Genomic DNA, 15,996 nt, shown 5'->3' on the forward strand with positions numbered 1-15,996 from the left:
TAAGATGTTTTTACCTGGTATGATAGTATAATGAGCACTAATTTAAACATTATTGTCAATAAATGTCCATATTTATTTTCTTCCTTAGGAACGAATTTAGTATTTGAAGATGAAATTGCTGCATTGCAACCTGAAGTAGATAAGCTAAAAACTCTCAATGTGAACAAAATTATTGCACTGGGACATTCCGGTTTTGAAGTGGATAAACTCATCGCTCAGAAAGTGAAGGGTGTGGACGTGGTGGTGGGAGGACATACCAACACGTTTCTTTACACAGGTAATGGCTGCAGGAGGGTTAGACAATATACGTTACATATGTAGGGTGATGTATACATGTGATAACGTATATAGGTGATGCAAACTCAGTGATAACGTGTGAATCTTACTCAAAGAGACTTTTTAAAATATGTTTATTTATTTACTTATTTATTTATTGGGTCTTCATTGCTGCACACGGGCTTCCTCTAGTTGCGGTGAGCGGGGGCTACTCTTCACTGTGGTGCGCAGGCTTCTCATTGTGGTGACTTCTCTTGTTGCGGGCACAGGATATAGGCGCACGGGCTTCAGTAATTGCGGGATGTGGGCTCAGTAGTTGTGGCTCTCAGGCTCTAGAGTGCAAGCTCAGTAGTTGTGGCGCACGGGCTTAGCTGCTCCGAGGCATGTGGGATCTTCCCAGACCAGGGACCAAACCCGTGTCCCCTGCATTGGCAGGCAGATTCTTAACCACTGCACCACCTGGGAAGCCCTCAAAGAGACTTTAAAAAAATTTTTTATTGAAATATAGTTGATTTATAACTTTGGGATGGGAACAGCTGCAGACAATATGTGAGCGTGACGCGTGACGGTGAGGATGCTGATGGGGGTGTGAGCTTCCTTAGTGCGGGCGACTTTGCCATCAAGCATCTGAGAGCCACTTAAGTAACTTGATGGTGGGCCGGGGGGGGGGCGTAGTCAGCTGGACTGAGAGGTGGCAAGACCAGGAAAAACCCCACTGGAGCAGGTCATCGGGCGGCACTGGGAGAAGGTGAAGAGTCTGGCGTGACTGGCTGGGCTCCTAACAAAAGGTGGGCTCCTGTCGGCCTGACCCCCTCCTCGGTAGAATGAGGGTCTATTATAAAGTGTCGTGTGACGAGTGGATGGAGGTGAAGCCCCTCAGAACAGGGCCTAGAAACTAGCCCATCTCACTTCGGTTATGTCCCAGCTCTGTGGATAAGGCACCCTCCTGGGCCTCTTCTTACCTTTGCTCTGAGGCAGCATAAGACCCCCAAGACACACAGTGGGAACTAGGTATCTGTGTCCCAGCGCTGCATCCTTTAGAGCAGTGATTTCAAATTCCTTTGACTCTGATCCATAGTAAGAAAGGCATTGTTCATGAGGGCCCAATGCACACTCACACACACACACGCACACACTCACACACAAACTCTCACACACACACACTCTCACACTCACACCCACACAGAAACACAAACACACTGAATGAAATCTTTCCCAAAGCACCTGGGAGGCACCCTAATATTTTCTGCTCTACTGTTTCACTTTTTTAAGTGCCAGCTACCACCCATTTAATTAATTTCCTTGTCTTTTAGCTAGGCCACATTTTGAAAAGCTCAGCTTTCAATGAGCCATGACCAAAACAGGGCATGAACAGTTAAAGGAATCTGACGCCTGCCTTCAGATGCTGAAGGCACTGCCATGTTCCCCCTGACTTGTCTTAGACCCTCTGCCATCTTCACAGCCCCAGACGCCATCTGCAGCCTCGGTGCTCGGCCATCAGCCATGAGCCCTGCTGAGCCTGAAAAGCCTGGGTGGCTGTGCCCGGCCTCCTGTTCATTCTGCAGCCTGTTCTTTTGTTCCTGTCACTTTGGTTCCAGCCAGTGAAATCCTGCAAAAGAGAATGTGCCTTTTGCTAAGGAGATGAATTTAGTGAATGATGAAAGACTGGATGGAAGAAAGATTTGAGGATAAAAATTACAATTTGCTTAACCATAAACCTTGACGTGGATAATTACAATCTGTGGAAAAAACTGCCTGTCGGAACTTCCCTGATGGTCCAGTGGTTAAGACCCTGTGCTTCCAGTGCAGGGGGTACAGATTCAATCTCCAGTCAGGGAACTAAGATCCCACATGCAGTGGAAAGATTTTTTAAAAAAAACAAAACTACCTGTAGAGTCTTAGTCATTTATCTCACATTTCATGACTGCTTACCAAGATTAAGCTTGTTCTCATGAAAATATTTAATTTGGATACTCACCATTGTGAGGAATGAACTTAACAATTAAAGGTAATTTCAGGACACGATAAGGGATGAGGCATATTTGCTTATTTAAATAAATTTTCTCAACCTTAAAAAGCAAAAACCAAAACAATAACAATAAAAATTAGAATAGCGTAAAGTTAAATATGATTGGTTAATCAAATTAGGGTTAAAATAATACATCTTTTGGAATCTTAAATCTTGCTGAGAACCATTTCAGCACATATATAAGACCCAACACGCACACAAACACACTTACCTGAAAGAGAATTTCACAAAGCATCAGGATTGCACCTGATATTTTCTATTCTGTTATTTAAATAAGTTAAATAAGTTTCATTGTCTTGTAACTAGTCCATATTTTTAAGAACTCAGCTTTAAATGGGTCACAACCAAAACAGCACATGGACGGTTCCCCTCCAAATATTGAAGGCACTGCAGGTTCTTTGGATGACAGCCACCGTGCACATGCAGACCACACAACCCTGGTATTACTTGACCACTCTCATGTCAGGATGAAGGGCAGAGGATTTCCCCAACCAGGCTTGCACAATGTCAAAGCTGCAAGGCTGAGGCCCAGAAAACAGACATCTTCTCTAAAGGAATTAAGTGCTAGAGTTAGGAACTGGTCCATGCTGTTGCCTTTGGAGAAAGAAGTAGTGAAGTATGTGCAGGTTGAAAGATGTGGCAGGCATGCTGGGGGACTCTCCTGAGATGCTATCGCTCTGTTTGCCTCGCACTATTTTAACTGAATTTTGGATCCTGCAAGCCCATCAGGTAGCTGTGGCCTTGGTGAGTGTAGATGTCCATTTCTCCCTCTGCAGAGTTAAGGAGTTCTAAGTGTTAAGTCTATGATCCCTTCTGTTCAAACACCCTGCTCCCTACAAAGGCATCCATGCCAAGAGCCTGATTGCTTAATTTCAGGAAATAAAACATTTCTTGATAGAACACCCTCTAACTTCCTAAGGTTACTGCAGTGAATTTTTTTACACCTCCAGCTTCTTTGAGGCTCACACCTCCTGGTTATCCTGTCTCCCTCCTTATCACTGTCACCTAATGGCCTCCAAGCCCCTCCCCAGTGTCACCGACGATTTAGGACCCAACATCCTGTCTTCCTCTGCACTCCAGCTTGTGCCTTCATCCTGGCTTGTGTCTATATGGATGGCGGATCCAATACCCAAGGTTCAGAGTCCCTTGATCCTATCAACCCGTGACTGTCACTTCCTTTTCGGCAACTTCACGGCTGGGGCCACAGGCTAAGAGCTCGTCATCATCCTGAATTTCTCACCCCACAACACCACTCCTCACCTCCCTCCTCTCCTTAAAGCTCTCTCACCCTTCTTCCTCTGCAGCCTCACTGAAACCTCCATCTGGTGAACCCTCCTCCCCTCCCTGCCCAGCAGGTATCACTTCTCCTTAGCCTGGGAGAATCCTTTACAGACTTGCCACCAGGTCTCTGACACGTAGAAAGCGGGTGCCCAGGATTGCTGAGTGAATGCCAACACATGTAGCTCCTTTAAAAGTAAGATTTCCTAGGAATTCCCTGACAGTCCAGTGGTTAGGGCTCTGCATTTCCACTGCAGGGGCTGTGGCTTCAGTCCCTGGTCGGGGAACTGAGATCCCACATGCCAGCAGTGTGGCCAAATAAATAAATTTTTTAAAGATAAGATTTCTTTATTAGAACAGCTTTTTTTTTTTTTTGTATTAGGTACCTAATTTGTATTGCTTCTGGATTTAGGTACATATTTCTTGAATATGATATTCAAGGCTTTTCATTGACTTGGAGAACATAAGTGATTTTAAAGACCACCATGTTTTGTTCTCAAAACAAATGGCATTCACAGCTTAAGTGTAAATAAACCCAGGAAACCTGTTGTCTCTTCTTCCCGCTGCAGCCAGCAGCCGGGTACTCAGTGTGTAGGGGTGGACCCATCCCTACTCCGTTAGGATAAGCAAGAGAGGCCAAAAGACCTGGTTGTGGTTTGCAATCATTGCTCATCTCGCTGTTGATTCTCACTCCTCTAGTTTAGATAATCTTGTCTTTTAGAACAAGAAAATGGGCTGATTATTTACTACATAAACATTCACCAGAAAAGAACCACTTTCTTTGGGCATCCGTAGGATTGCTGATGTGTGGGTTTATTGAGTGAGCTGGGAGAACCAGCCAAAGGGCAGAGGTGTGGCCGGCAGCTTCAAAGATGATGTCCTTTTTGGCACAGGGAGTCGCTCATTCCAGGGTTCACTACTCAGGACCTCTCAGTCAGCTTCCAGCCTTAGCCCAGCCTCAGCACCAGTTTCCTTCATGGAGCAAAGCCAGAGTCTTCTGGTTAATAATTTTTGCAGCCACGTAACACTAATCAGTTTCAGTTACGTCTCATGAAACTGCTTTCCAAGGCGAAGTGGGGTAAGCCAAACCCCAAATGTGAAAAGAACAGCTGAAAAACAGGTTCATGTCATTTGGCAGAGTTGAGTTCTCAGGAGAGCTGATGGCCAGCTACATATTGTGAAATCCAAAGCTCGTTTCCTACCACAGGGTCAGATCTCTTCCCAGGACTGCTGTTCATGTTACCCTAATTTTGCCCCTTGATGGTCTTCAAGAAGGACCTCATTTTCCCAGCCTCACTGTGCACGGGGTCGTGGAGAGGGCTTTGGACTCTGATGGACCCAGGGTTGGTCACTACTGGCTGTCCAACCTCAGACATGTTACTTAACCATTCTGAGCTTCAGGTTTTCATTTTAAGAAATGGTTACAATGGCACGATTACCTCAGAGGATGTTGTAGGGATCAAATGAGGTAGTAAAGGAACAGAAGTGGGCCCCAGAGCATCGTTGGTCCAAGGAAAAAAAATGTCAATTCCCTAATATTCTGCAACATGGGAAAATGTATAGAATTTCATTTAAAAAGAAAAAGAGGAAGATACAAAATTTTTTCTTTTACAACTATGCAAAACTTTATTACCCAGACTGTAGCTTGACACTCACAACTTCAAGCTAATTTATGGGGTCACTTCTCCCTTTAATAAACAAAAAGACTATCCCAGAAAACTTGGGAAACACTGGAGCTCTTCTCACCCCCTCCCAAAATCTGATCATTCCTCGGGGAGCCTATAGTTTCCTGATCCCCTTGGTCCTAATTCTGACTTGTGTCACTTCTGTTCTTGCCTCTTTCAAACCATTCTTCTTGTCCGAATATGGAAAAGTGACCTTTCTTCTTGATCTCCCCGAATTCCATCCACACCAGGCAACTTCCCTTCAAGCCTGCCAGGCACGGCAGGAGACCCACCACTGGGCAGCCTGGAATGACCCTGCCTTCTGAGTCTTTGCCACCCTAGGGTGTGCCTCACTGACTGACTTCCCCATCCCCACCCACCATGTTCTATTGTTACTCCTGTCGACTAAAAAAAATGCACAATGTGAGAGTTGCAAGTTGAGTTTATTGGGGGCAAAATGAGGACTGCAGCCCAGAAGACAGCATCCCAGATGGCTCTGAGAAACTGCTCCAGAGATGCAGGGGGGCAGATTATTCTTGATAAAGGAGGAGTACATACAATCAAATACATTTTTTTGTAGGGGGTTTCTGCTCGTCATGAGGAGCAGACGTCACCATATAGGAATTTAGTGCTTTTCTAGATATAAGGAGATGCAAGGGTTGGGCTCATAAAATCAGCTCCTGAAAACATCTAACTATCTGAAGACCTGTTCCGTCCATTTTCCAAAGCACAGAGTGCCTCATTCCTGGTCTCCAGCCTGAATTCCCTTCAGGGGGTGTGGAAGGTCAGCAGCTGCTGCAGCACATGTGATTTAATCATTGTAGTAGAGGTAGATGGCAAGTGCCAATTTATAGTTGACAGGGCGCCCTCATGGTCATAAATTTGACCATGCTTTGAGAGGCATTTCATGACTATTTCATCCCACAGTGCTGGGAAGACTCAGTCCTAGGTTTGGCAAAGATTTCACGGATAGGCCACTCCATGTGCTATTACTGGACTGGACTAGGTCTTTTCAACAAAAGTCAAAGATCTCTGGACCGCCTGTATTCCTAGTCTGTTATGGTCCAGGAAAAATTTCCTCTTGTTTCATCTTCCCATATCCAGAGTTACACTATTACAATCATTGATTGTATACAGAACTATATACTTGATCGACTGTTTCAAGTAGCCTAGTCATCATTAATTTTTGTCAGCGATTCAGTCACACATTTGGTAATACAAGAAACAATAATCTTGAAAAACAGGCAAAATGTAAATAATATAGCTAGTAATGTCAATAGAGTTACAAGGAAGTACTAAAGCCATGAGCTCCCCACGCCAAACCAGTTTTTGAAGAGGTCCCCAAGACTTGGGAGTGGTCACTTAAGACAGAAATCTGATTTTTCATATGCTTCATTAAATGTGTCACATTAGAGGATTTATCAGGTATGAAAACATAGCATTCAGTTTGAATTATGGCACAGGTGCCTTCCTGAGATGCTGTAAGGATGTCGAGGGCCATGCGGTTTTATAGCACCCTTTTCTCATCATAGAGACCTCAGAATTCAATAGGCTAATAGCCTGGTTACTATCATTTTAAGACCTGTTGAGTGAATTTTGTTAAGGCTTCAATATGGCCGATGAGAAGGCACAAAAATAACTGCTAAATGATCATACCAGCAAAATACAGATCTCTTCACCCATCAGCTCATGCCAGTGTTCTCTAATGTGTTACATATATGCCCTTGAGTCCATGGCAATCCTAGGGTACATCTTCCTACCCATCTTGGTGAAAGCCAAGGCCATAAATTAGTACCACAAATCCAGTGAGTTCCATTAGGTACAACCCAGTGAATCTGGTCATCTGACGCAGGCAGTTCCATACCAACCACTGTCTCTAAGGGTAGTAGCACATAGGCATTGTTCATAAGGCACCCAGCCCCATTTCCCAGTGTTACTGGGCTGATCATACTTAGCATGACTTAATTGTTTCCAACGTTGCAGAAATTGGTCCCACGAGAAACCAAGCACCACACTCGGAGGGTTGGAGAACTCAGGTTTATTGAGCCGGCGGACCCAGAGGAGCTAACGCTCCAAAATTCTGGGCCCCGTTCTAGGTGAATTCTCTCCTTATATGAGTTAAGACACATAGCTACAATTGGCATTAAATGATTGGTTACAGTTGGCATTAATTGATTGGCTACTCAGTTTCCATAGGTTACAGGTGATTACAGAGCGCAGGAGTTGCTGGGGATTACATGCAAAGGGTTTTCAAACAAAAGCAAGCAGGCATAAAGCTATGAATTCCAGATTTTTCCTCATCGTTCCCCCCTTTTGACGCCCCTAAAAATCTTTATAAGGCATCAACTTCTTGATCATCTAGACCCATGGGTTGATAACCTCTCAGGGCCGTAAGGTGTAACTAGTCTCTACAAGGCAGGGTGTCATCGTAACCCTGATTTTCAGATGTCCCTCGTCAAATTCCTCAAGCTTCTGCCGTGCGTAGACCAGTCAGCCCTGGAGTGACTAGAGCAAGGCTGAAGCTCTTAGGCTGGACTTGGTCGTCTCCGTAGAAAGACCCGAAGTGGCTGGTTCGGATGAGCTTTTGCAGTCCAGGTCTCTCGCCCTTCTAGAGGTGCTGCTCTCTTCACCCGGGTGTGGTGGATCCACGGTGTTATTCCTGTAACTTTAACAGCAGCAGGGGTTGCCAGAACGACTGTATGAGGGCCAATCCAAACTGGCTGAAGGAGTTCCTTTCTCCAGTCTTTTACCCATGCCTTATCTCCTGGCTGATAGGGATGAACCCAATTGCCCAAGGGAATGGGAGTCCTTTCTAGGGCTTCTCGGGTAATATGGCGAAAGGCCTTTCCCAGGGCTTGGAGGTGTTGAGACATCTCCAGGTCAGCTAGTTGTTGGGGGTCTCCCTTGAGTCTCCCTACCACTGGCGGTGTTGGGGTTAGGGGGGTGTCTCCCGTATAAGATTTCAAAGGGAGAATAGCCTGAGGACCTCGTGGTGCACCAGGCTCAGAGCAAGGCTAGGGGCAGCATGTCAATCCAGGGTAACTGGGTCTCCTGACAGAGCTTAGCTAACATAGTCTTAAGGGTCTGATTCATGCGCCCAACTTTCCCTGAGCTTTGTGGCTTGTAAGTGGCATGAAGCTTCCATTTGATTCCCAGTGCCTTGAACAAGGTCTGGACTATCTCAGACACAAAGGCTGGCCCGTTGTCAGACCCCATGGAGAGAGGTAGCCCATATCTGGGAATTATGTCTCTTAATAGGGCCTTGACTACCTCTTGTGCTCGCTCAGTGCGCCTGGGGTAGGCCTCAGCCCACCCCGAGTAGGTGCAGACTATCACAAGCAAATACCTATAGCCCCAGCAAGGCTTAATTTCAGTAAAGTCCACTTCTAAATCTTCAAAGGATAACGTTCCAACTGTCTGTACCCCTAGGCTGGGTCTTGGTCTTTGGCTGGCATTGTTTCGTGCACAAGTCACACACCTAGCACTGATCTGGACACACAGGGTTGGGAGCTTAGGAACGAAATAGTAGCAGCTCAGTAGACTTTCTAATGCAGTTTTCCCTAAGTGAGTTGTCTCATGGTGTTGCTTTACTAGCTGAACGGCTGTAGTACTAGGAACAAAGAGCCTTTGGTCTGGAAGCTTCCACCAGCCTTCCTTGCCCTTAGTTCCTCCCTTATTTAAAGCCCATTGGTCTTCTTCTATGGTATACCTCAGAGACAAAGGCAATTCTGGTGCCAAGAGGATTTCGGAGTTTGGTTCAAGGCTCACTGTGGGATTCAGTCGGGTTGCTGCCTTCTTGGCCGCCTGGTCAGCCAACCGATTCCCTTTGCTGTTAGTAGTCCCCTTTCTTTGTAGATGGCGCCACGTACATGTAAAGTAGCAAAGGCATATCTTGAGCCTGTGTAGATGCTGGCTCGCTTCCCTTCAGCGTGCCTTATCGCCTGGATGAGTGCGTATAGTTCAGCTCGTTGTGCTGACCACCCCTGGGGCAAGGGCTCAGCTTTTATTATTTCATCTGTTGTTGTTAGGGCGTAGCCTGCTTTGTGTTGTCCTTCCTGGACGAAATTGAATTCGTGAGTCACCAAGTGGCCCCCAAGTTGACATGAGCGGGCTTTACAGAATGTCAAGAGAGTCCTTCCCGTCCGGGGTGTTGAAGTCCCAGTTGGGTCAGACATCTGGTGAGTCCCCCAGGGCCCAGGCTGCTGGATCTGTTGTACCAGCTGGTGCCTGCTCTTGGTGCCATCTCCGAGCCTCTGACAGAATCCGGCAGCATTCCTCGGTGTTGAGGAGAGTCAGGAGGAGATGGTGACAGTCATCCCAGTAGCTTGGTAGGTGTGAAAAATGGACTCAAGGACGTCAATCATTGCTTGTGGCTTCTCCGAATAGGCCGGGGTATGGTGTTTCCAGTTGAGGAGGTCGGTAGTACTGAAGGGCTGATAATAAAAGACTGGGCATCCTGGCTGGATGGAGCCATCCTCATTGACCTGAGGAGGGCCTCAGGCCTCTCACAAGGGCATCTGCAGGGCTTTGGGTTGCTGTGCTGGTTGGCCAGCTGAGCAAAGCCACCGCGGGCTTGGAGGGGGCTGTGGATTTGGAGGCAATAGAGACACAGAGGGTGGAGGGCTGTCTGGTAGAGGATGAGGAGACTGAATGGGAGCTGGTGGAGCAGTTGGTATATAGGGCGGAGGCAGAGGGGGCTCTTCTTCAGGATCCTCTTGGTGGATAACCTTGGCTGGTTTTTCTTTACTTTTTCTCAGAGCTGGTTGGGCTACAAAGATCCTACACTGTCCCTGCTTATTCATGCAGAACCAAACCCATGGAGGCAGCTGAACAGCAATTTGTAACCAGGAATCTATGTATGGAAACTGGTCTGGGTGCTCGGGGGTCCCTATCACCACTCGGTACACTGCTCTAACCATAGAGAGATCCAGGGTACCCTCCGTAGGCCATCCTACCCCGAAGGTGGGTCACTCCAGCTCGCACAGCATGCAGAGCTTTCCCATGGTCATCTTAACCCCATAGTCTCCAGAAAAATCTTTCTCAAAGTTTTTCATCGTACAATCCAAAACAGCTGGCTTTGAGGAATTTCCTCCCATCTTAACAAGTGCAACCTGCTTCCTTAAACAGGAGGGAGAAGGGAAAACCCAATATACTGGCTCAGAAGGTTAGCTGAGGAAAGGGGAGGATAATCCAAAGTTATAGGGGCTCTAAAGCAAAGGGCAGTTATTCTTTTCCTCTCCGTGTATCCCATCCTGTGTTGATGGCGCAGAGACAAACAAGGATGGGTGCCCCCTCTGAAGAGGAGACCACTCAGGTGCCCACCTGGCCGTGTCCCTGTGGTGAACTTAGGTGCCTTTTAGCTTTGGTGGGTGGTATAGAATCCCAACTTGAATCTCACTTGCAGGGAGGGACTGGGTCCCCCAGAGGCAGATACCGCCCTGAGCTATATGAGGTCACCATGGAACTGCAGGTTTGGGCCCACTGGGACTCCATGGCCACGAAGGCTGTGGAGCCACACAATCATCCTGGAGTGAGGATGAACCAGGGTGCTCACTCACACACACATTCAGACCAGAGCGTATCACAGTGCTTCCCCCCTCCAGGCAAGTCCCTAACTGGTGGGTGCCTCCCCCCTCTGGGAAGGTCCCTAACTGGTGGGTGCCTCCCACCTCTGGGAAGGTCCCTAACTGGTGGTCTTCTTACCGAAGACCTTAGGAGGTGATCAAGCTCTTCTTCTGTCTGGAGACGGGACCTGACTGGGTTCAGTGCCCCAGGGCCTTACCTGATCCTGTGACTGTTCCTGGTGAGTTGGTCCATCCCTCCAATGAGTCCAGTCGGGGCCAGCCATCCGGAGAGTCAGAGCACCAGTCCAAAAGAGAACCCGGAATACCGTTGGGTGGTGCGCCTCCTCTTTCGTCTCGGAGCTCATTCACCCCGACCCGGCCAAGCCACCAGTCTGGCAGCTCAAGGGGCTGGCGTGGTTAGAATCTCACCGGGGTCTCCAAAAATGTTGCAGAAATCGGTCTGTCGAGAAACCAAGCACCACACTCGGAGGGCTGGAGAACTCAGGTTTATTGAGCCAGCAGACCTGGACGAGCTAATGCTCCAAAATTCTGGGCCCCATTCTAGGTGAATTATCTCCTTATATAGGTAAAAACACATAGCTAAAATTGGCATTAATTGATTGGCTAGAGTTGGCATTAATTGATTGGATTAATTGATTGGCCACTCAATTTCCAGAGGTTACAGGTGATTACAGAGCATGGGAGTTAGTAGGGGTTACATGCAAAAGGTTTTCAAACAAAGGCTAGCAGGCATAAAGCTATGAACTCCAGATTTTTCCTCATCACCAACACAGAGGAACTTTTAAACTTAAATGATCATAGCCTGGTGTTAACCACATAAATCCATCCCATAATTGTGGGAGGTTTCCCTTTAATAGATGAGAGGTAAAAGTTTTTGTTTGAGACTTAGCTGTCATTCTGATTGAGCCTGAGTGACCTTAAAAGAAAATTTGAATTTATGGCCAGGGTCAGAGCAAGTATTATTAATTGGCCAGGTGAGGGGATCCCCCGAAAGGGACTATAATTTTTTTCTCTTTCTCTAGAGTAAACTTCCTAAGGGTCATCCAATTAGAACCTTGGAGGGGAGAAATCCACCAAGGCAACCCAAAAGTACTAGTCATAGGTAATTGGCCGCAAACCCAACAATTGGATTGATTTTTAAAATTAGCATAGGATTGTGCCCATGATAGAAAAACATTTGATTTATATATAAAGGTCAAAGATGTCAAGAAAACATTATAAATGCTCATACGAGTCAGGTCCAGCATCTTGGGCTAGCTGTCTATTTCTGATGTTGGCTTCTTCTAGTCCTAGTGTGAGTGTAGTTTCTCCTCTGATAAGTGTCCTTCCATCTAGGTTGGAGATTGTCCTTTAAATTATGTCCTTTTTAGTATGCACGATCCCCTGGTTGCAGGTTGTGGGGCATCTGATTTTCATCCAAAGATAGATTATTGAGATAATCTTCAGAAACAAAGTTAGAGTGTCCTTTTAAAAACTCAGTTGGACTTTACATTAATATAGCGTAACAGCAAGGAACTATCCAGGGAGTGAATCTTAGTAAATACAGACCTCCATCAGCAAAACTGGCCCTTAATATTCATTGAAACATAATCTTTTTCTCTCTAAAATTACCCTCATTTTTACCAAATATAACCAAATTAAGACCAGTTTGTTTGCAAAATAAGTCTGGTCTCAAAAGAAACGTGGCCTCATAATTTATGTAACGATAATTGATCATATAGGCTTTTTGCTTTGCTGAAACTTTTATAAGGAGTCTCAGACTGGACTTTTTAAAGACCTCTCAGGGCTAGGAAAGCCATGCCAAGGGCTTGTCACAAATTTTTGCCTAGCAGATGTAGGTGAATTCCTCCCTTTGCAAGGTTCCCAAAATACCTTGAGTTTTCTATGCCTGTTAGTGAGGTTGCCTTCCTAATTTATCTGATAAAGCTGCTGGGAACCTAAGAGTTTCCAACGTCTGGAGGGAACAGATACAGAGAAAAGATGTTTCAATCCTGCTTTACAAAGGTATAATTTATCAAATTACTGTAAATCATAGTTAGTTTGAGGGGAAGGTTTTCCTTACACCTGGAAAACACAGATTTAAACCAGTAATTTTTCAGATAGAAACCACAAAGTTTATGACCATATTCACCAGTTTACTCAGTCCTATGTAACTTATCCTTTTTGTTAACAGCTTATGAAGCCATCAGTTTTGTCATTAGGATTCTTTAAATTCTTACCCCATTCAGCATTATAGTCTGAAAGTCAGAAACTTGTATTTATCCAAAAGTCCTTTTTATAAATCTTCTTGAAGAGGAAACATTTTTGCAAAGGCATCAGAATAAAACCATAACTGTCTATAATGACATAAGGCTTAACAAGGCATTTTTAAAATCTGATTGCAATGTCAATTGACAAATTTGGTTACTGCTGTGACATACAACACTTTAAGATAACTAGAATTATGACATAACATTTTACCAGGACATATCAGAATTTTAGGAACTCCATATAATTTCTAGTATATCTATATTAATAACAATTACCATACACTAAAATCTAAGATTTACTATTCATTTGACAATACTTCCCATATAATGTAATGTACCAAATGAATCTAGTTTATATCTCTCTTTGGGATGTTTCAGGGGCCCTTTGAAGCATCCCTAAGTTAGCTAGAGGTCAAAAGGACTTCACCAGAATTTATTTTAGGAAGTTTTGTCAAAAATATCAGAAAGGGTTTAGAACACTCATATAGCCTCACAGGTCACTGTGAAACAATAGTTATGCACTTAGCCAAAGTAACAATAAAAGGTTTCAAAGGCAAATACAGAACAGATCACTTAATGAAACTTCAAAGCTTCTGCACAGCAAAGGAAACTATAAGCAGGACGAAAAGACAACCCTCAGAATGGGAAAAAATGTTTGCAAATGAATCAACAGACAAAGGATTAATCTCCAAAATATATAAACAGTTCGTCCAGCTCAATATCAAAAAAACAAACAACCCAATCCAAAAATGGGCAGAAGACCTAAATAGGCATTTCTCCAAAGAAGACATACGGATGGCCAAGGGGCACATGAAAAGCTGCTCAACATCACTAATTATTAGAGAAATGCAAATCAAAACTACAATGAGGTATCATATCACACCAGTTAGAACGGGCATCATCAGAAAATCTACAAACAGTAAATGCTGGAGAGGGTGTGGAGAAAAGGGAGCGCTCTTGCATTGCTGATGGGAATGTAAATTGATACAACCACTATGGAAAACAGTATGGAGGTTCCTTGCAAAACTAAAAATAGAACTACCATATGACCCAGCAATCCCACTACTGGGCATATACCCAGAGAACACCATCATTGAAAAAGACACATGCACTCCAATGTTCATGGCAGCACTATTTACAATAGCCAGGACCTGGAAGCAACCTAAATGTCCATCAACAGATGAATGGATAAAGATGTGGTACATACATACAATGGAATATTACTCAGCTGTAAAAAGCAGTGAAACTGGGACATTTGTAGAGACATGGATGGACCTAGAGACTGTCATACAGAGTGAAGTGAGTCAGAAAGAGAAAAACAAATATTGTATATTAACACATATATGTGGACTATAGAAAAATGGTACAAATCAACCGGTTTGCAAGGCAGAAACAGAGACCCAGATGTAGAGAACAAACATATGAACACCAAGTGGGGAAAGCGGGGAGGGTTGGGGGGGGAATGAATTGGGAGATTGGGATACCAAATTGTACACTCTAAATATACACAGTTTATTGTAAAAAATCAAAAAAATTGGAGTGAAATCCACATGACATAAAATTAACCATTTTAAAGTGAAAAAAAAAAAAAGGAAAGAAAACATAGTCCAAAGCTTAAGATATTATAAATAAATTATTGAGAAGGCAGTAAAAAAAAAAAGGTAAGGAAACAAAATCTGTTATCAAAAGGCAGTTCAACATTTTAAGAAAACTTGTCCTCTTAACAGAGAGAAAAGCCAAATTCAAGTTTTGCACCAGTAATTAATGTGTCAGTATCTTATTTTATTTGGGAATGACCTAGCTAGTCAATAAACTTTCATCATTTAATTTAGTTCAACTCTAGAATTTCAAGTTACCAGAATCTGGAGAGACTCTTTTAGGTAGACATTCCTAAAGCATAATTCTTCTTAATAGAGTCTATCTAAAAGCTCTTATCTCATTTACATTTTCTTTCCTTAGAAGTTTCTTTACATCAAATTACTTTCCTAGCTGATGAATTTGTAACAGATATACCAAGATTTTATTTAGCTTATGTTACACCTAGGCACAATTAAAAATATGTATATATAAAATATATATTATATATATAGAGTACTTAATGTTGATGACTCTAAAACATGTCTATATTAATCAAACCAACAAGCTTAAGCCACCTTCAATACCAGATATCAGTTTAGTACTGAATTTTCCAGATGTCATGAACCTGAAATTCATTCTGGCCAGATTATTTTCTATTTCTGAGTATGTATATAAGCACCTAATTTTTTTAAAGCCAGTTAAGTAGAGCTCTTTTATGAATTCCTTTTTGGCAATACCATACACCTACAGCAAACATAGATACATATGAACACACAAACACAAAGGCCTCATAGTTCCCATTCCAAAATTTCAGCACTGAGTCAGGTACAACATAAAAGCCATCAGTTACAAGGGGTTGGATTCAAATTGGGCTTCTAGCAGAAGAAATCAAGGTCATCCATCCAGATGGCTAAACCGTTTTTACTGGTGTTTACACAAAAGGCATTTATCCTTGACAAGTCAAGTTCTGAATTACTTTACTCCTTTTTTCAAATTTGCACTTAAAAAAATAGCAGAGAGAAGGGTTCCTGAGACTACCAGATAGCACTGTTGCATCTCAAAGGTACAAGCAAGTTCCTCCTAAAATGACTGTTTCCCTTTTGTTTAATACTTACAAGCCTCCTAAGATAAATAGGGAAGGTTTTGGGAGTGGTAAAAGAATTGGTGGGCTTTGGATTATTTTTGGAGCCACCATTAGATCAACAAATAAACATTAATACCAGTTATTAATTTGATACTAAATATTTCCCAGTTCACGTGAACCTGAAATTTATTTAGCTTAATTTCTCTTGTATTTTAGAATTGTTCACCTATTTTTCCTTAAGCCAGTCAAATAG

The 15,996-nt window shown here is 43.8% G+C and overlaps 1 protein-coding gene across 1 annotated transcript in view; it reads left to right on the top strand.

The window, feature by feature from the left end:
* Positions 1-15,996, top strand: part of NT5E (5'-nucleotidase ecto) — a 67,037-nt gene that overhangs the window by 27,246 nt on the left and 23,795 nt on the right. The window contains exon 3 of the mRNA XM_057740172.1: positions 89-277. Coding sequence (XP_057596155.1) covers positions 89-277 — 189 coding nt within the window. The remainder of the gene's footprint in view (positions 1-88; positions 278-15,996) is intronic.

Source organism: Hippopotamus amphibius, chromosome 6 (assembly GCF_030028045.1).
Source record: "Hippopotamus amphibius kiboko isolate mHipAmp2 chromosome 6, mHipAmp2.hap2, whole genome shotgun sequence".
Lineage (NCBI taxonomy): Eukaryota > Metazoa > Chordata > Mammalia > Artiodactyla > Hippopotamidae > Hippopotamus > Hippopotamus amphibius.